The sequence below is a fragment of the Schistocerca gregaria genome, chromosome 8 (genome assembly GCF_023897955.1).
Source record: "Schistocerca gregaria isolate iqSchGreg1 chromosome 8, iqSchGreg1.2, whole genome shotgun sequence".
NCBI classification, from domain to species: Eukaryota; Metazoa; Arthropoda; class Insecta; order Orthoptera; family Acrididae; genus Schistocerca; species Schistocerca gregaria.
Window position 1 is genome coordinate 371,524,605 of NC_064927.1, and position 21,871 is coordinate 371,546,475.

The following is a 21,871-nucleotide window of genomic DNA, read 5'->3' on the forward strand; positions in this document are numbered from 1 at the left end:
CAGTAATTAAATACCTGTGGTTTATGTTGACTAAAACTTCCTCCATATGTGAGCTTATTTTCATTACAGAGAAACGACCTGACTACGGATAAGGAATGACGTGTACTAGGGCATGTAAAAAATAAATGATTTATTTTTAATTTTTAATTAATTAATTTATTTATTTATTTTGCGCCCGCCTCTGAGATTGGTGTTGGCACTACCTGAGAAGTCTGACCTTGAGTGACGTAATGCCATACTTGTCAGTCGCCTGGCAATACGCAGCAGGAGGGAAACAGGGGATGTGTAAAAGCGTGTTTATCGTACCCAACATGGATCACAAATAATTCCAGCAGCGCGTCATGTAGATTTTCCGTTCTTCGTGACAAAACTCAATCACAAAAAACAGTGGGAATGTTGCAGAAAGCGTACAAAGAGCAAGCCATGGGGAAGAACAAGTTTTCGAAGGAGATAAACGATTTCGGGAGAAAATGATCTTGTGGATGCTCCACATCCCAGAAAGATCTTAGCTGAAACCAATGCCAGAACATCTGGTGTCATGTTGCGGGAAAACCGCTGTTAATCGTTCACAAATATTGCAAAGATTACGAATATGTCCTACGGATCAGCTGAAGACATTGTACGAAATGTTCTACCGTACAGAAAAGTTGCAGCAAAGTGTGTGCCTCTTGTGATAAGTGACGAACAGAACACTTACAGTGTAATGGCGTGTCAGTAATTAATGGGAAGGCTTTACCGAGAACCAGATTTTTTGAGAAAGCCATCACATGCGAAAAATTCTGGTGGTATCATTGTGGCACAGAGACAAAACAGGACAGTGCCCAATGGAAATATCCTTCACGTCCAAGATCCTCAAAGGCCAAACTTCAACCAAGTGCAGGAATTGTCATGCATCTTGTCTTCTTCCATAAAAAAGGTCACTGTGTACAATCACGTGGTGGATGAGCAGCTTATTGTTACTGCGAATTACTATTCTGACATCTTGAAGGGTCATTAATGAGGAAAACTGCAACCAAAAGGCCACATGTTGCTCAAATTGGATGGATCCTTTATCAAGATAACGTACAAGCTGATTGCCCTATCAGCACTCAAGAAATTAGGCACGTAGGTGATGCCACATCAACGTAATTCACTGTACCTAGCCCCGTGCGAATTTCACCTATTTTCTGGAGTGAAAAAAGAGCTTTGGGGTCTTTGTTTTCAGAGTGATCGAAAGCTAAACGACCAAATTTCGGGTGTACTCAATAGACTAACACCTAGGGGCCCTAGGGAGTGCATTGAACATTGGACTGGATGCTGGATTCATTGTATTTTGTCCCAGAAGAACTACTCTGAAGGTCTGTAATGGAATTTCAATAAAGGTGAGAACCAATAAATGAATAGTTCTGGTTATTTTTTCAGACCCCATCGTACATGATGGCTATCAGTAGGCATTGGTCAATGCCTGAAGACTACACCACGAGAAGACGGTGGTAGCGTGGTCACTTGCCAAAATATTGTCCCCGTTGGACACTGACGTCCGCAGTTCCCCAGCGAACTACACTGACGGAAAGAACATCACAATACCATGAAAGAGATATGCTACGTAGATGAAAGTTGGTAGGCATTTTTCTACACCTGAAAATGATGTCCATTCAGATTTCGCACCTGTCGCATAAGAGTGGCGGTGGTAGCGTCACTATGAGTATGAAGTTCAACTTTGCTTTAAATACACCCTGTAACGGCCGTGAGCGTTAGTTACCTTCTAAATTGGACGTGCTGAATTCATGTTAGCATGAGTGCCCTTATCAGAATCTCACTGAGTTTGAAAGAGGTCGTGTAATTCGGTTCCGAAAGACTGGATGTTCCTTCTGCGATATGAGAGAAAGACTTGGCAGGCAGCGGTGGTCACGAGACTGTGCGATTGCAAGAACACCGGGCTCTCGACGGCCACACGGCAGTACCCAGTCCAAAGACCATCGTGTTTGGCGTATGGTTCTCGTGCACTGAAGCCCATCTGCAGCAGCAAACTGAGCAGCAGTTGGCACCACAGTGACACAATGAACTGTTGCAAATCGGTTTCTTCAAGGACAGCTCCAAGTCAGATGCCCTGTAGCGTGCATTCAACTGACCCCACACCACGGCATTTTGCGACTTCAGAGGGGTCAAGGGAGAGCTCCTTGGAAGGCAGGTTCGAGGTCCGTTGTTTTTCCTGATGAAAGCTAACACTGCCTCCGTGATAGTAATGGCCGTGTTTTGCTTAGAAGATTGTCGGATGAGGGCCTGAAACCAATGGAGTTATGATCTGAGGTGCCATTTCGTATGACAGCAGGAGCCCTCTTGCGACTATCCCACACATGACTGCTAATTTGTACGTTAGTCTGATGACTCGACCTGTTGTGCTTCCAATCATGAACAGTATTTGAATGGGTGTTTTCCACCAGGATAACGCTCGCTCTCATACCGCCGTTGTAACCCAACATGCTTTGCAGAGAGTCGACATGCTGCCTTGACCTGCACGATAGTCAATCTGTCTTCAATTGAGCAGATATGGGAAATTATTGGACGACATCTCCAGTAGGATGCACAAACAGTACTTACCGTCCCTGTATTCCCTGACCAGGTGGAACAGGCATGGAACTCCATCCCACAAACTGACAATCGTCACGTTCAGAACACAATGCATGAGCGTTTGCGTGCTTGCACAAAAGACTGTGGCGGTTAAACTTGTTATTAATGTACCAGCACAGCACAGTGCAATAGCTTAGCTCAAACGTACATAAACCTGCGAGTTAACCGCTTAACTATGTTACTTAGACAAATGTATTCCAAAATTTTCATTACTTATTACTTGGTGTTGCGGCTTTTTTTGTCAGTATACTTCGTCATAAATGACGCCTGGAGGAGCGAGAAAAATACACCAGCTACTGTTTATCAGACGCTATGGCCGCAACATGTTAGAACATTTGATGAAGCATCACCTCCAAACCAAAATTCTGCTTCAAATCATACTTGGCAAGAGTAAAGCTGCAATAACTAGAGCCGATGTTACATTGTCGTGGATTCCAAACACACCATAACAAACTCAGGTCAAAATATGCAGGAGTTTTCATATGAGATTCGTTGAATGTTCTGTTTAGCTTTTCCGTGATTTTACTTTTTAAAATCATGTACATATGAAAAGATTCTCCCTGTAACATGCTTGCTCTTCGATTATATGATTGTCTGAGGCCACAACCACTTAGATGAAAGTCCTGTTCCCTTTCTCCTTTTTCCTATAAGCGAGTGCACTTGATTAATGACTGGCCATATAAATGATAAGCATTAAAATCAGGAATTTTAACATAACGATGGAAGTATCATTTGTTTGAATGTAGCTACTGATGATGTAGATGACGATGACAATAACAGGGATATCTGCAGTACACAATCGAGACCTTTAGCATCCATAATGAAATATGAGATGAGCGTGTGCAAAATGGCTTTCGATTAAAGAAAGTGAAAAAATAGAATTAAAAAATAAATGAAGTTCTTTGAATTACTTTCGTGTAGATTTACACATACACTCATGACCCTTCAGAGACTAGATTTATACGTTAAAAAAAAATACTTTCGGTTAACTGTAACTGATTCTGTAAATAGAATCTGCGATATTAACTATCCAAATATTAATTGCTACAAGAGAATAAAAATAGTTTACTTGTTATTTAACCTTAAATTAAAAGGAACATTGAAGAAATTGAAGCAGATTTCTGTTATTTTATATTTTTGTCTTGTAAGTATTATGTTGTAGACTTGGTGGTTCGTATCCTAGCATCTTATCTGCTTTCCATTGTGACTGAAATGGCATTCAGCGTGTTTCTGAAAATGATTACTGTAGTCAGTTTCCAGATCTTTTATTGCTGAGGTTAATGAAATCCAGTGAAAGTTTCTGTGATGCAACACACGCATGTTGTAGCGTGGATGGTCCCATTTTAAACATGTTCTACGTTTCCTTACGAGCGGTCTGGTTGAGAGCGCTGTGGTCCCAGTGTCCCAGCCAAACATTGCTGACAACAGACAATGTCTTTATTATCTTCAGTTCATATTGCCATATGGTTCAGTGAGTCGGTACTGGGCGACGTATGGGCAACGGCGACGTACGGGCAGCTGCGTCGAATCGGACTGCTGTGTCGGCGCCCACCAACGCAGACGGAAGGCCAGTTGGAAGCTGACGGCCTACAAGGCGACGACCTTGAGTCAGCAGTGCACTGTTTCTCTTGGCGATTGCGACGGCCCCTCTCGATTGTATCCACTGACCCCTGTGCCGCTAGGAATTTAGCGTTGAAGGCGGTGGATGCAGCCCGAACTGAAGCCCACGGCTGCTGCCGCCGATGCTCCATCGTCCCACGAATCGGCGCGGCCCCAGAGATAAGGCTGTGCTGCAAAACTCGGCGGCGATACGGAAAAGACTATCGGATGACGAGTCAGTGACGAATCTCCCCTGCCACACACTATGGCACTATTTATACCTCTCTATAGCACATTTGTTTCATTAAAACTCGCGACTAGTCACGTCGTTCCTAACAGAGACCAACCCTGGTGTGGTGACGTCTCTCCCATTCGGGCGGCTACTGCTGGACTATGTTGTTTCCTGCTACGGTCGGCTGCCTTTGCTATGCAAATCGCTTGCCTGTCTGTAAATACTTACATATCACCGCATGGGCAGATTCCAGCTCGTGGCAACTAATACAATCCTTGCTCTGGCTAACTTCAATCTTCTTATTATTTTTGTTTCCCTGTAACTTAGACCGTGGACTTACATTGCCTTCCTCGATGGAGAAGACGCAACCTCTTGGGTCTTAGTTTGGTCCAGTTCTCGACTACAATCGCCTTATCGATAGTGTAGTAGGTGTTGTTGTTGCGGTCTTCAGTCCTGAGACTGGTTTGATGCAGCTCTCCATGCTACTCTACCCTGTGCAAGCTTCTTCATCTGCCAGTACCTACTGCAACCTACATACTTCTGAATCTGCTTGGTGTATTCATCTCTTGGTTTCCCTCTCCGATTGTTTCCCTCCACGCTGCCCTCCAATACTAAATTGGTGATCCCTTGATGCCTCAGAACATGTCCTACCAACCGATTCCTTCTTCTAGTCAAGTTGTGCCACAAGCTTCTCTTCTCCCCAAATGATATTCAACACCTCCTCATTAGTTATGTGATCTACCCATCTCATCTTCAGCATTCTTCTGTAGCACCACATTTCGAAAGCTTCTATTCTCTTCTTGTCTAAACTATTTATCGTCCATGTATCACTTCCATACATGGCTACACTCCATGCAAACACTTTCAGAAACGACTTCCTGACACTTAAATCTATACTCGATGTTAACAAATTTCTCTTCTTCAGAAACGCTTTCTTTGCCATTGCCAGTTTATATTTTATATCCTCTCTACTTCGAGCATCATCATTTATTTTGCTCCCCAAATAGCAAAACTCCTTTACTACTTGAAGTTTCTCATTTCGTAATCTAATTCCGTCAGCATCACCCTCCTTAATTCGACTACATTCCATTATCCTCGTTTTGCTTTTGTTGATGTTCATTTTATATCCTCCTTTCAAGACACTATCCATTCCGTTCAACTGCTCTTCCAAGTCCTTTGCTGTCTCTGACAGAATTACAGTGTTATCGGCGAACCTCAAAGTTATTATTTCTTCTCCATGGATTTTAATACCTACTCCGAATTTTTCTTATGTTTCCTTCACTGTTCGCTCAATATACAAATTGAATAACATCGGGGAGAGGCTACAACCCTGTCTCACTCCTTTCCTAACCACTGCTTTCCTTTCATGCCCCTCAACTCTTATAACTGCCATTTGGTTTCTATACAAATTGTAAATAGCCTTTCGCTCCCTATATTTTACCCCTGCCATCTTCAGAATTTGAAAGAGAGTATTCCAGTCAACATTATAAAAAGCTTTCTCTAAGTCTACAAATGCTAAAAACGTAGGTTTACCTTTCTTTTATCTAGCTTCTAAGATAAGCCGTAGAGTCAAAACTGTAGTAGTATACTGACGCAATTGCTCTTAAATACTCTGTACGTATTATGTTATAACTAACTCTAAACATCTCCATCCCCAGCTCAGGTAATCCAATCCATGGAAACTCGAATTGCCCTTGGATTTCCTTTCCGTCAGGCTTGTTGTCTCAAATGCGTGAAGAATAGGCAAAACAAAATGAGAGTTACTACGGTGCTTGGATTTGCTACACCCAAGGTCAATGTCACTTTACTTCTTTCTTGCCGATAGCTTTTCACATGCTAATACAATTTCTCGATCGTAATGTTCCCTCCTATGTGGCTGCCATATGACTTAAAGAAAGGCTCAGTTCCCAAGAGTGGTTGAAGAATGTAAGGTTCAGCGTGGATAACATTTCCAAGGGTTCGTTTGGCCAGGATATCTGTGGCTATGTTACATTCAACGCACCATACCTTTTAGTGGTGGCTGGAATGCAAGTCCCATCACATCACGTCCCATTAATTAGCAGCCCACCCGTCCCCAGTACTAAACGCATTATCTCCATTACTTCACCCCCATTTTACCAACTAGTGGCTACCACTTCAGCGTCATAAACCGAGTACCATCAATGTTACCTCCTTCTGAAACGAAGCCCCTCGGCTTTATCTCTGAACAACAGCTCCCCATTATAATTTTCCGCACGGTCAATTTGGTGATGCTTGGACTTTGGCATTGCGAAATCGTTCCTTAGGACATCACCAAGTGTTGATGATCGTCTTCTCCCACTCACAGCACTCCCTTACTTGCATAAGTCTTCGAATCGTTACCAACTTCACCAGATAGAGGGGCACATTTGAATATCGCATGCTTGCCTGGTATTGGTATCCCTATTCCACGTACAGTCATGTTGACACATGTACTGGTGCATTATGATTGTATTTATGGCAAGTTCTGTCTATTCGGTTCCGTTATCAGTCGCAATTATGACTGCAATTTCTTTTGAATCTTCCTCAATCCCCATAAGCATTGTTCAGATGCTAATGCGACGCCTAATGGACGGCTCCCTGTAAGTCCATCTGTTCTACCCTTGTATTCCCTAGACATTGCAGTAAGCGTTATAGCGTTCCCTCTCCGCCTAGTATCTGCTATCTTGTTTGTACTGATTCCAAATCCCGTTTCAGGGTAATAGCTGAGCTTCTAGCATGTATGTATATATGTGTGTATTTATTAGGCTGGGGACCTAGGACGACGGAGATGACTCTTTCCCGCTGTAGCCCTCAGTGGTACACAACCCCCCAACAGGCTACAGCAGTTCACTCACCTCACGGCCGCCCACACCGCACCTAAGGTTACTGTCGGTTCCGCCCCCAGTGCCCCCCCCCCCCCCCCCCCCCCCCCCCCCGGGAACGACTCATTTCAGACGACTGTAATCCCAATGTTTGCGTGATGGAGTGATTATGGAGTACTGCGTACGTGGAGACAGTGTTCTCGCAGCAATCGCCGGCATGGTGTAACTGAGGCGGAATAAGGGGAACCAGCTCCCATTCGCCGAGGCAGATGGAAAACCGCCTTAAAAACCATTCACAAGCTGGCTGGCACACCGGACCTCGACACTAATCCACCGGGCGGATTCGTGCTGGTGTCCGGCACGCCTTACCACTCGGATAACAGTGCTTTAGATCGAAAGGCTAGCCGGGCGGGCGAATTTATAGCATATTCCACACTTAGTTAGCTTCCTAAGCAAGTGTGTAATATAAAGTAGTTCACCCTCCGCACTTATGACTACACAGAGTGCCACGCCACTGTTACCTTGTTCAACTTCTCTAGCTCCCTTATGGCTTCTGCTCTCCTATTTGATTTTCTTGCATCTTTCGTGTCCATTGTTCCAAATAGAATATTCAATATCGTACCACCTGCATCAGTCCATCCTCTTTCCGCCCTCCTGGGTTCATGTGATACTAATCTGATCAGTTCCTGCATTTGTTCCGTCAATCGTGGGTATGCCCAAGTAACTTCGTGTGCTGTTCTGCGACATCCCCAGATACTTCGTTTTTACTTCACAACTTCTGCACATTTGAAAACGTCTTTTCGATCCTCCACACCACATTCCGTAAGTCCACACATTAAATAGCAGACTCGTCGAGCATTTGTGACTTGACAATACTACATCCTGTTGTCTAGAAAACATGACTTCTTCGCACAGGTGATAATTGTCGAATGCCTCTACTCCACACTCAGCGAAGAGTTACAGCACTGCCCAACATTCTTCTTTTTTCTTTGGCTTCTCAATACAGCAATGTGAGGAAAGGGACTATCGCCATCTCCTCTTCCCCTAGAAGAATACTGTCTCTGAAGATCACAGCTCATCACAATACGGTTTAATTCTACACTACACAAACGCATAATCTTATAGGGGTCAATTTAGCAAACAAATAAATCTTGATAGCACAAAAAGGAAACAGAATATCCTAAAATCATAAAACAAAAATACATAGCAATTCCTTTTTCGGCCTTAACGTGTATCGCGTTTGAAATACCTGAGGTTCCCCTTCATCTCGTGTACCCTTTTACTACCTCTTCTTTGCTTCTTTCTTTGACTTTATTTTCATGTCTCGTTGTATCTCTTCTGGAGCTCCCTTGAATGGTCTCAGACGCCCAGCATGCTCAGTTGTTGACATAGTTGGTTATTGTAATTTTACATTTACTGGCGACCTAGTCTCTATTACTTGACATGAACGCTGGCAGTATGTCACATATTTCTTATGAATCTAAGGACTAGATAGCATTAGCCACTAGCCTACCTTGTATTGTGGTAATGTACCCACTCGCTTTACTGCTTCTTCCTGTTTCTCCAGTGCTCTGGTATTTGCTCGTTCTACTTTGTTCTTTACTTCTTTCAATTTGTAGCAAAATTTTCAGACTGATTCTCAACTTCTAGCGTCCTGCCGAATCATATCCAACGGTGATGGCATTTTCTTCCAATGCACAACCTAGAACGCCGACAATTCTTTGCTAGTGTGTACTTTGAAATTGTACGCACTTACTACAATGGAAATATTTGTGTTCCAACCCTAATGATGTCCGTTCACATAATAACTAAGCACTTTTCTGATCGTCCAATGAAATCGGTCCATTCTTGCTTTAGTTTGTGAATGAAGTGGATTCATCTTAATTTCTTTTACTCTCAGTAATCCACACAAGTCCTTCATCAGGTGTGATATGAAGTTTGTCCCTCGATCCATAATTATTATCTCCAGCACTTTAGTCTTCAACAACCACCTATTAGCTAATGCTTGTGTGGCAGCAGTTATTTGCTGCTCTGGCATCGGCACCATATTCATGCATAAAGAAAGTGATCAGCTGTGCGGTCGTAAGACGTCTACCCCAACAAGACTAAACGGTTTTGTTGCCTCTGGCAATATTCGTAGCAACATATTTTTTGACTCACACGGTGCACTACTAATACAAATCCTCACATACTGATTGACATTGTCTCTCCTTCCTCTCCACCTGGATTTTGCACTTCCTCCATTAACTGCGCTGGCACTACCTCTCGTAGATGCAATTTCGTCTCACTACACAACAAACCATCATGCACGCCGAACTGTTGCAGTCTTCCAAACTGATTACATTCTTCATCGGCGTTCTCTGCTGTATGCCATTTCTAAAGATCCTGACCTAGCTCGTGTCTGTCTTGCTGTTGCATTTCTGTTCAGTCCGTAAACATTTCCTTTTCTCTTTCCCGTTTTTGTTAATTAATTTGTACTCAAATTCACTGAGTTTCAATGCCCATATTATCAACCTAATGGATAGATACTTCAAACATAGTAACCACTTCAGAGCAGCATGTTTTATAACATCCAAAAATATCATATAGATAACACTGAATATATGTTATCCCAATTAAACTATCTCAACGCAAAATCAACCATATGTTCCTTGGCATATATCTCCTGATTTGAGATGCATCACTTGATAATATAAAGTACTTTTGAAAGACTTGGCGTTAATACTTCTTTCACCTCTTCAAATACTCCCTATCATTCTTCCAATAACATAAACTTCACACCCTTTCTTAACAACAGCAGTCGTGGTATATACGAAAATTCCCTCCAGTCTTCCTGTTTTTATCTATGATACTCAAAAAGGAATGCAATCCCAAAGTTGTTTTAGGTACTGGACAATCCTATGCTTACATATGACGTGGCCTATACAATTCTCCTCTTCTGACGCAAAATGACATTTGTCTGTTCTCAGTATTAAATGAACTGCCTGTAACGTCTTAAATGCTTCCCTTAATCGTTGTCTATTGTCAGGTACTGGAAAATTCTGCACTGTCCGTACTAATCTCAGATCAGTCCTTACACCATCCATACTGATGACATGACCTGCGTAATTCACCTCTTCCAATGTAAAGTGACATTTTTCTGTACTCAGTGGTCATTGAGCTGCCTTAAATAATTCGCTTAATCGCTGCCTATGTCGTCGAATGCATCAAACACTGATCCAGTTTTAATCCTTTCCGAACGTTGTCTAAAAAGCGCTGGACACTTTTTAATCCAAGAGACATCTTTTTATATTCATAGTCTCCCCATGATGCTGAAAATGCGGTACTGTTATCTCACCAGTCAATCGTTGACCTATATATTCCCCCAAACCAGTTGCAGTGACTGTGGCATTCAGTAATGTGTCTAACTGATTGTCAGAATTCTGCGCTGTGTTACTGCCATCCAAGGCAATAGTCGTTGTGGGAAAAACAGAATTCGCAATTCTCATAATAACTTCTCCATTTGCACCCTCTCTGTTCCTTTTAAATGCTTCAACTTCTCACGAAATGCCGTGTTAGCAGCGTCCTGTGCTATCTTATGGTCCACATCTTCTGTGTGGCAGTTTTCTTCATCTGGAGAATCCAATGTGACCAGAACGTTCCTTTACCTAACTTAATTTCTTTGGCGCAGAAGATTTATGTGTTGACAGATACACATATACTTCTACAAGAAATGTATTCGTAGCTGCAAATATGGACAACCATCACCTGTATTATGGAATGACGACAATGAAAATTTGTACCGAACTGACACTCAGACCCGGATTCCTTTCTTACCGGAGTGGTCACCTTACCATTTGGCTATCCGAATATGACTCACAGTCAGACCCAAACTTCCATTCATCAACCATGTGTCTACAACCTGCACTCGTACACACATTGTGTACAGATATATTCCCGTACAGGAGAGTTTTTCCTTGAAAGTCACTTGACCAATGTTGGAGGATAAATACAATATAGCTGTGCCGGTGTTTTTCCGAATTACAATGCAAGCTTTCTTCGGACAATCATCCAAGTTTCCCCTGTACGGGAACATACATGATGGGATGGATGTTATGCCCCCCGCACACTCACTGTCGTCGCTCGTCGCGACTGCACAGCTATTGCTTCGCGGTCCACCCCCCCCCCCCCCCCGCCCCCCCCCCCCCCCCCCGGCAGCGGAGCCGATCTCGAATGTTTGTGTATTTATTGTCCCGGCTAGTTAACAACCATTCCCTGCCGTGTGGGTCGGGCATAAAACATCTCTGAATCACGTTGTGAATCATCTAGTCTTGTGAACTAGCACTTAAAAATTTATCGCGTTTCTCCAGAGACGCGACGACGGAACCAAAGACAGTTTTTTTTCACTATGGAGTATGAAATCAACTGAGTTGCAGTCTCTTTTTACTAATTTGTTTCCGCGAGTAATTTGATTTAGTTACTTTAGCAGTCTGTATGCATTAGTTGAAACACATTAAATCTAACATGTGTAATAATCGGGTCTACTGCCGGATGTTTGTGTCGCTCTGGTACAATATTTCGGCCACGTAACTCGTTGCCTTCATCAGGTGCTACCTGAGACTCCATAGTCTTTCCAACGGCATTATACGCACAATTGTGCGAATTATGCCTTAATGTCATTGTCTGCATTTCAGTTGTATTGCCCTGTATAACAGATGATTCCTCTAACGGATCAACATTGACAGCAATCTTGGTCAGCGACAATGTTCTCCTGCAATGTTCCAATAAACGTCATTGAAGGTCAATCATGGCATGATGTTGGCAGAGAACTCTAACCCTAGGATCGAGATGTAGCCCTCGTTGTATCAGACATGTCTACCACACAATGTTTGAACCTAGCTGCCCTCAACTAAAAATTCACCATCAATGGTCCTAATGGTTGTAATCACTCTCAGCTACTCCACGCAACTTCTAATTTGGTGGATTCCAGTGCCACCTACCCACTACCTCACTTGAGGCCACTGACACATGTGTCCCTGTGTCCAAGAAAATCTTATACTCCCTTCTGTAGGTCACACCTATTGTGATACACGGCGGCCCTGTATTCGTTGTTACTGAATCCAGTTTTACAGTGAACTCTCGTTGACGCCTCTGGGGTTCCCTCTCTCCCTTTAAGTTTAATGTCTATCGTTTGACCCTTCCCCAAGGGCTCGTCGGCTATTATTCCTACATCTTCACCACAATCCATACCACCCCAACTTCTACCTTCACTACGCCTGTGGTCGATATTACTCCCCTTAAACCTCCGTGACTGGTAGCATTGCATTGAATATACCCCTTACGCCCATAATAAAAACACTTTGTGTTAGATGAGAACACTTGTCTCTGACCCCTTAACCCTGTGGGCATATTAGATTTGTTTGTACCCTAGTGCTAGTCTCACCTCAGTGGGAAACTCTTCAGGTGTTCAAAAAATGGCTCTGAGCACTATGGGACTTAACTGCTGTGGTCATCAGTCCCGAGAACTTAGAACTACTAAAACCTAACTAACCTAAGGACATCACACACATCCATGCCCGAGGCAGGATTCGAACCTGCGACCGTAGCAGTCGCCTCTGAGGCCTCTGAGCCTCTTAAGAAAGTTACCATCTGTAAAGTAAATACGTAAATCTGAACAAACAACTGTCGCTGTACACTGATCTGTAGCGATTTATGTTACAGACGATAACAATGTTAAAGGGCACAGAAGCGACGAGGACATGTGTACACGTCAGAAGATTTTTAGAGTCTGACCTGTGCCAAAGCACATTCCTTTGTAATATAACACTTCATAACGGTCTAAAGGCCGAAACTACAACAGTGAAAACAAATACACTCTAACGCATGAAAACGAGGAACCACGAAGACATTGTCTAAAAGGGACGGAAATAGGTACATGCACAGACAAATAAATGATTAAAATTTCGCAAAAATATGATGATTTATTCAAGAGAAAGACCCTCACATGTTGGGCAAGTCAATAACGCGTTGCTCCACCTCTGGCCCTTTTGCAAACAGTTGTTTGGCTTGGCAATCACTGATGGAATTTTTGGATGTTCTTCGGAGGGATTTCGTGCCCAATTGTGTGCAATTAGAGTGTTAGATCGTCAAAATTCAGAGATGGTTGGAGAGCCCTACGTACTGTACTCCAAGTCCAAATTGGGAGTGATCTGGCGATTTTGGTGGGCAATGAATCGTTTGGCACGCACGAAGACAAGCAAGAAAAAAAATCTCGCCATCTGCGAACGGGTATTATCTTGGTGAAATATAAGCTCAGGATGGATTGCCATGAAGGGAAACCAACCGGGGCATAGAATATCGTCGACGTACTGCTGTGCTATGAGAGTATAGCGGATCACAGCCAAAGGTGTCCTGCTATGAAGTGAAATGGTACCCCAGACTGTCCCTCCTGGATGTTGGACCATATGGAGGGCGAAAGTCAGGTTGGCGGCTCACCATTGCTCATGGTATTTCCAGACAGGTCTTCGCTGGTCATCGGTGCTCAGTTCAAAACGAGAGTCAACAATCTACATCTACATGATTACTCTGCAATTCACATTTAAGTGCTTTGCAGAGGGTTCATCGAACCACAATCATACTCTCTACCATTACTCCCGAACAGCGCGCGGGAAAAACGAACACCTAAACCTTTCTGTTCGAGCTCTGATTTCTCTTATTTTATCTTGATGATCATTCCTACCTATGTAGTTTGGGCTAAGCAAAATGTTTTCGCATTCGGAAGATAAAGTTGGTGACTGAAATTTCGTAAAAAGTTCTCGCCGCGACGAAAAACGTCTTTGCTTTAATGACTTCCATCTCAACTCGCGTATCATATCTGCCACACTCTCTCCCCTATTACGTGATAATACAAAACGAGCTACAGTTCCACTCCCGTGAATGAGATTTCGCGCTGAATGTGCCCGAAACCACTACAAACGGGCTTGTTGGTGTACAGAGGTCTGTGGTGGTCTGAATGAGATTTCGCGCTGAATGTGCCCGAAACCACTACAAACGGGCTTGTTGGTGTACAGAGGTCTGTGGTAGTCTGAATGAGATTTCGCGCTGAATGTGCCCGAAACCACTACAAACGGGCTTGTTGGTGTACAGAGGTCTGTGGTGGTCTGAATGAGATTTCGCGCTGAATGTGTCCGAAACCACTACAAACGGGCTTGTTGGTGTACAGAGGTCTGTGGTAGTCTGAATGAGATTTCGCGCTGAATGTGCCCGAAACCACTACAAACGGGCTTGTTGGTGTACAGAGGTCTGTGGTAGTCTGTACATGGAGGGCCGTGAGCTAAATCTCCTTTCTGTGAAACATCCATTAATAGTCCTTGAGTCGGATCGCTGATAATGATTTCGGGGCTCTATGTGCCTGTCAGGTGATTCCTCGGTCCTCACGCTGTGTCGTTAGTCTAGGTCGAGCACTTCCTTACCGACGCTGTGCTCGGCTACGGTTCACTAGTTCCTGCCAACATCGTCGAATTAGAGGCATCACTCCTTTTCAAACGTCGAGCGATTGTCGAATTACTGCAATTGACTTCATTGACCCCGACTACACGTCCTCTCTTCTTTCAAAAGCTGACATGTGTGTATACTGTTCACGGGAGTGTCGGCGAAGCAAAGGTAATGTTTACCTCAGTACACGGAATGAAATTCGCCAAGACTTTGTGCCTTCGTATCGGTATGACCCATTTCCAATTTCGCGGTGAAATTGAGCTGCAGCGTCACATGTTAGTCTACCAGCCGCGAAAGTTAAGAATTTAGCAAATTTGTCGATCTTAATTTGCGACAAATTTGTACAAATCTTGTTTTTTTTTTAAATGATAATTAAATGGACACCTTAGCTGCAACCAGACGTTGGTATAATTCATTGGGGACATGCTGAAAATGTGTTCCCCGACCGGGTCTCGAACCCGGGATCTCCTGTTTACATGGCAGACGCTCTATCTATCTTTCTTTTTTTTATACTCCAACTATTCTGGTTTCCCCTTCCAGTAAACAAAAATTAGTCTCCTTCATCTTGATGGCGAAGAAGCAATCTTTTGGAACAAAAAAACGTTTCTCAAAGCCAAAATGAAATATCATTTTCCTTTAGGAAGAAATTATGAAGAACAAATAAAGAAAAGTTTTTATTTTATTTTATTTTTTATTTTATTTTGTCTATATAAAGTCGTCGTGCGACTTGTAGTTAAAGACCAGTTCTTACAGGAGCGCCTGAAGTGTCTCCGCCTATAGCGTGCCAGCTCGTCCAAACGTGTCTTCTCATTGCGTAGGAGTGGGTTATGGGTAGCAGATCTATTCAGTTCGGTTCGGCTAATACAGTTTTCAGCTTCTCAGGGCTTGGACGCTCCAGCTACGAGGTAGGTCATCGAAGGTGCTCCATAAGAAATTGGAAAAATATTGCTTATAGCGTGGGTTGCGTATCAGGACGCAGTGTCGTTCGTTGAGATAAGTGCAATATCCTAGCGTAGACTTGTCGCCAGAAGTAAAAAGATAGCGGATCGTGTGGCCACAGATCCAATTCACAGAGTGAGTTTTGGCGGAGGCGTAGAAAGTCTTATCGGGGTACAAAAGCATCTGGACGTCGATCTGAGCTGGTGTCTGTCGAGTAACAAACGCTAAAATTCGCCGCGCAAGTGTCCAGACGTCGAACGCCGTGCCACAGTGGAACCGGTGGACATCTGTGTGATCCACTCCACAGTGGGTGCAGAGGGATGAATCGGCGAGATGGATGCGGTGTAGACGATCTCGGTTAACTTGTTTACCATTCACGGTGATGTACCACGCTGATTGAACGTCTGGTTCGAGAAAACGCGCATGGATCGCCTTCCATACGTGTCGCCACTCGTACTGTGGATACTTACGTTCGATGGGGTTGGACGGGCGTCACTGTTGTAACAGTTCGGAGACTGTTTTCGTGAGGTACAAACGTGTAAGTGGTAAAGACCGGTAGACATAACTGAACTCTAGGAAAAATCGTTGGATGTAGAAAAAGGGGGTTGGAATGGTCGATACCAGTACTGGGACGGACAAGGAGGCTGGCGCAAAGTTGTGAAGCAGGGGGCTAGTAAGGATCTGCGGCCAACGATGCCAAAGTTTTAGTTGGGAGCTGACGTAAAGTGCCTTGACACAAGTTGGCACGTGGATGAGTCCCACCCCGCCACGATCTCGTGGCAGTGCAAGGGATTCATATTGCACCTTGAATAAAATCCCAATCTGAGCCACCGAGGGCACAGAGGATAGTGCGCCTGCAGGGACTTACCCCTTGCAAGCTCCCCGTGAGAGGCACGTTCCCAACATGTCCACACCGCTACATTCGTAGTGCAGTAATAGATGTGGTTTTTTTGTTCTTAAGAGTGATATTTCTACAGTCAGTGACTATTATGATGTCTTTTAGAAAGTTTTACGTGACTGTGAATCCAAACCACGAGATGTTAAAGGCAGGTCACACGCGAGACTATTCGAAATATAAATCTAAAGTTGTGCTGAGAATAGCGATGGCAAAGTTCCATTGCATAAGAAACAGTAATATACATCTAATAAATACTTACTCGTTGATGTACGGGAATACGTCTTGCAGTACGTTGTACGTCTGCAATGGCAGCCAGCAGAGAGCGAAAAGGGCGACCACGATGACGAGCATCTTGATTACCTGCGGAAGAAGCCACTTGTCATGTATCCTGGTCGTGACGCACCTGTCGTCAGCGCATTTTGGGCTATCGCGTGTTATTGTGAATGTGCCATATCTACTAATGAAATCAGTTTGTTATACGGGAGAAAGACCTGTATTGATTATAGCATCAGCGATAAAACACTGCAGCGAAAATCATTAATTGCCTTACTATGAGTAATTGTATACTCAGAGATCGCACCTGAACATGGCGCCCAGATGTATCGCCGAGTTATCGTTTAGTGAAGACGATCAAATCGGGCAGCATACCCGTGAAGAGCATAAACGTATAAGACGCCGGAAAAATCTACGGGATCACAACAGCGTGTAGTGTGATCGGGTTGTCTCAACTCTGCGACATACCAAGAGGCTCGACAACTACAACGGAATATCCTGCAAGAGTGTTACCGTTTAGAATAAGAAGATTGGTCTTGACTGAATATTTGGAGGGAGCGCTCCGAGCTGTTGCAGGACCATTTGACGTTAACACGACGTCTGAGGCAGTAATGAAATGTAGGACCCCCAACACTGCAGTATCCTGCCTCCTCATATTTTTAAAACTTCTTTTTCATATATATATTGATTTTATGCAATCCGCAATGCCTTAAAAAATCATGCGCGATATTTTCACAATCTCTCTCTTTCTATGAGCAACTTATTAATCCCACAGGAAAAAATGAATCAGACCTTTCTGTAGGAAACTTAATGCAGTTAAATTTTGTACTTGGATAAGTTGTCGCTGAAGGCCACGGTTTTAAAGTTCTTTAACAAAAACCACATTTGAAGGTCACTTTCGTACGTTTTCCTTGAATAACTGGAAAGCCGCAAAACTCTAGTGAAAACGTATCCCAGAACAAAACTTCCCACATCAATCTTCCTACAAAAAGGTCCTGTTCACCCTTTCTGTAGGACGAACAGTTCGTCTGTAGTGGGCGAGAGAACATGACAATTTCGTGCGTCGCTTTTGAAAGGGTTGCGGGTTGCGTATATCTCATAGGTGAGAGCACCTCAGTCACCCTGAAAAACGGCAATGTAGCAATGATTTTGAACCACTATTTGACAAATACTATAAACATATTTACTCAAGACACAGTTGACTTTAGCTCCATTTGCTTAGAAAGGGAAAACCCTTCTTTGAGTCTCTCCATCACAAAACTAAAAGTCTTTAGGACAGTGTCTACTTAGGCCGAGTATACATGGATGCGGATCAAGCGTATACTTAATGGAACATGAAGGTAAGCACTTTTCCGGGTCATTAGCATCGAACGATTTACGACCAAGGAGAATTCGCAAATGTCCGCCGTTGCAGCCGTTGACTTCTGCAGACCGAGCCACTAATCGACTCATCGGAGATTATCGATAGAGGTCTCCCCTCTGAGCCTCTTTACCGTGCGACGATTACCATGGCGTCCAGCTAGAGGACGCAGAAGGCCCACCAGCTGCATTCAGAGCGTGGCCTCTGAAGTCTTGCGGACTCTCATAATCAGTGTGTGCTTCTAGGATAGGCTTCGACGCCGACTAGCTTCCGTCATCCCAAGTAGTGCCAATAAGAAAGAGCAGTACTTGCCTTGCGTTTGGAGGCATCGACTTATACTTTGTTCTTTCTTCTGGTAATTGAGGCACCGTTGAAGGAGGCTCACTGCTCACACTGCAGGTGAAGATTCCCCAGCCCAAACATGTGGGGGGGGGGGGGGGGGGCTAGCGCTAGACTCAGACTGTTGCTATATGACTGTACAACGCTAGCTGCGGCTTCCTTCCTTCAACACACAGAAATTCGAACCGCAAAGAAAAATAAGCTGATAACGGACGTTTTGAAGCAGATGTGTTGAACTTTCGGTTTACCACCGTGGACCGACCGGGTTAACCGAGCGGTTCTAGGTGCTCCAGTCTGGAACCGCGCTGCCGCTACGGTCGCAGGTTCGAATCCTGCCACGGGCGTGGATGTCTGTGATGTCCTTAGGTCGGTTAGGTTTAAGTAGTTCTACGTTCTAGGGGACCGATAAACAGATGTTAAGTCCCTTAGTGCTCAGAGCCATTTTTACTACCGTGACTTCTGGACCTGGGCTAACTGTTGTTTAAATTGTCAAGCGTCTTTCGATTTGTTTCCGGGTTGTTGCAGGAATGTCTGCCTTTGGTGGTGTTCCCAATCTAATTAATAAACTACTACAGTTCCTGTGCTAGAATAAAGAAAACTGTTTCATTTCATGTTATCATTGGACTGGTGACTTTATGTCCATAAGTTATTACACCCTGGCGTTCTGCTACTTTTTATTGTAATTGGGGCTTAGAAAACGTTTTTATGTATACTTAATGATTGTTTCATTTAATACTAGCTTAGCGCCCTCTGCTTCGCCCGCGTTTGTCTAGTAATTACAACAAAATTAGTCTTATGAACATATATTAAGCCTACTGAAAAGTTAATGTATGAAAGAGCCGTTTCTTTCTATACGCAATTCTGACAAAGCCGATTAGTCGTCATGAGTGTTAAATAGCTCTTTTTGATTTAGTTAACAAATTGCAACACCTTCTAAACTTTTCACGCTAATTATGGCAGCAAAAATATGGTCTTTTATGAATGTACTTCTCACCAAAAAGCTACTCTCGTAGCTGGAGTTGGAGGTGTCTGTTGATCCTGTCTTTTTATGGTATTTCCACTGAATCTTTCACCCTCTAACATATTTTTTTTTACTTCTGCTCGAGAAGTCAAGGATAAATTTTCATAGACTGAACTTTAAAAATGGATTAAAGCAAGGAAATATTTTCGTAAGATATTTTACCCCTAATTCAGACTTTGAGACACACTGAAACACATATTTTGTAATTTCAAACCAAGAAGTCAGATACAAATTTTCATAGACTCATCCCTTAAAATGGTTTCATAATAAATACTTTTATAAAATTAGTCCTCCCCTACTTCCAAAATGACTGAAATAGGTATTCTTTGGAAATTTATATCGAAAAGTCAAAATCTCTTTCGGTAGATGCAGCGCTGAAATTGCTTTGGTACTTCATTAACAAACATTTATGTTTAAAAATTAGTGACTGAATTTTAAAAAAAGACTAAAATACGTATTTTTTTATTTTTGACCAAGAAACAAAACACCAAATTTCGTAGTTCAAACTTCAAAATTGCTTTAATAGCGAAATATTTTCAAAAAAACAATTATTTCCTAGTTTACCCATTCAGGGGTAGAATTTCGAAAAATCCCCTCTTAAACTAATCAACAGTATGATATCAATACCCTCTCCAAATTAAGTTGTATCCTTAGCGTTTTGGGCTGGGCGAAGATGAGTCAGTGAATCAGCCAGGACATTTCCCTTTATATGTAAAGAAGACTACAGGCCTTATTGAATTTAAATATCTTTTATTTAATAATTGTAGTAACTTTCTAATCGTCTATTTTAATGCACTCCTTTTATTCTGTATTTTTTATCTATTTGCACGGAAACTGTACTAAGCTGATTCTTTGGTTTTTGTTGCACCATTAACAATGTGGATATATATATATATATATATATGAACCATGGACCTTGCCGTTGGTGGGGAGGCTTGAGTGCCTCAGCGATACAGATGGCCGTACCGAAGGTGCAACCACAACGGAGGTGTATCTGTTGAGAGGCCAGACAAACGTGTGGTTCCTGAAGAGGGGCAGCAGCCTTTTCAGTAGTTGCAGGGGCAACAGTCTGGATGATTAACTGATCTGGCCTTGTAACAATAACCAAAACAGCCTTGCTATGCTGGTACTGCGAACGGCTGAAGGAAAGGGGAAACTACAGCCGTAATTTTTCCCGAGGGCATACAGCTTTTCTGTATGATTAAATGATGATGGCATCCCCTTGGGTAAAATATTCCGGAGGTAAAATAGTCCCCCATTCGGATCTTCGGGCGGGGACTACTCAAGAGGATGTCGTTATCAGGAGAAAGAAAACTGGCGTTCTGCGGATCGAAGCGTGGAATGTCAGATCCCTTAATCGAGCAAGTGGGGTTAGAAAGTTTGAAAATGGAAATGGCTAGGTTAAAGTTAGATATAGTGGGAATTAGGGAAGTTCGATGGCAGGAGGAACAAGACTTCTGGTCAGGTGACTACAGGTTTATAAACACAAAATCAAATAGGGGTATGCAGGAGTAGGATTAATAATGAATAGGAAAATAGGAATGCGGGTAAGCTACTACAAACAACATAGTGAACGCATTATTGCGGCCAAGATAGATACGAAGCCCACACCTACTACAGTAGTACAAGGTTATATGCCAACTAGCTCTGCAGATGACGAAGAAATTGAAGAAATGTATGATCAAATAAAAGAAATTATTCAGATAGTGAAGGGTGACGAAAATTTAATAGTCATGGGTGACTAGAATTCGGTAGAAGGAAAAGAGAGAGAAGGAAATGTAGTAGGTGAATATGGAATGGGGCAAAGAAATGAAAGAGGAAGCCGCCTGGTAGAATTTTGCACAGAGCACAACTTAACCATAGGTAACACTTGGTTCAAGAATCATAAAAGAAGGCTGTATACATGGAAGAAGCCTGGAGATACCGACAGGTTTCAGATAGATTATATAATGGTACGACAGAGATTTAGGAAACCGGTTTTAAATTGTAAGACTTTTCCAGGGGCAGATGTGGACTCTGACCACAATCTGTTGGTTATGACATGTAGATTAAAACTGAAGAAACTGCAAAAAGGTGGGAATTTAAAGAGATGGGACCTGAATAAACTAAAAGAACCAGAGGTTGCACGGAGTTTCAAGGAGAGCATATGGGAGCAATTGACAGGAATGGGGGAAAGAAATACAATAGAAGAAGAATGGGTAGCTTTGAGGCATGAAGTAGTGAAGGCAGCAGAGGATCAAGTAGGTAAAAAGACGTGGGCTAGTAGAAATCCTTGGGTAACAGAAGAAATATTGAATTTAATTGG

At 43.0% G+C, this 21,871-nt stretch overlaps 1 protein-coding gene across 1 annotated transcript in view; it reads right to left on the reverse strand.

Annotated features, from left to right (window-relative positions):
• Window positions 1-21,871, reverse strand: part of LOC126284291 (prolactin-releasing peptide receptor-like) — an 842,768-nt gene that overhangs the window by 56,687 nt on the left and 764,210 nt on the right. Inside the window, exon 7 of the mRNA XM_049983121.1 lies at window positions 16,833-16,933. Coding sequence (XP_049839078.1) covers window positions 16,833-16,933 — 101 coding nt within the window. The remainder of the gene's footprint in view (window positions 1-16,832; window positions 16,934-21,871) is intronic.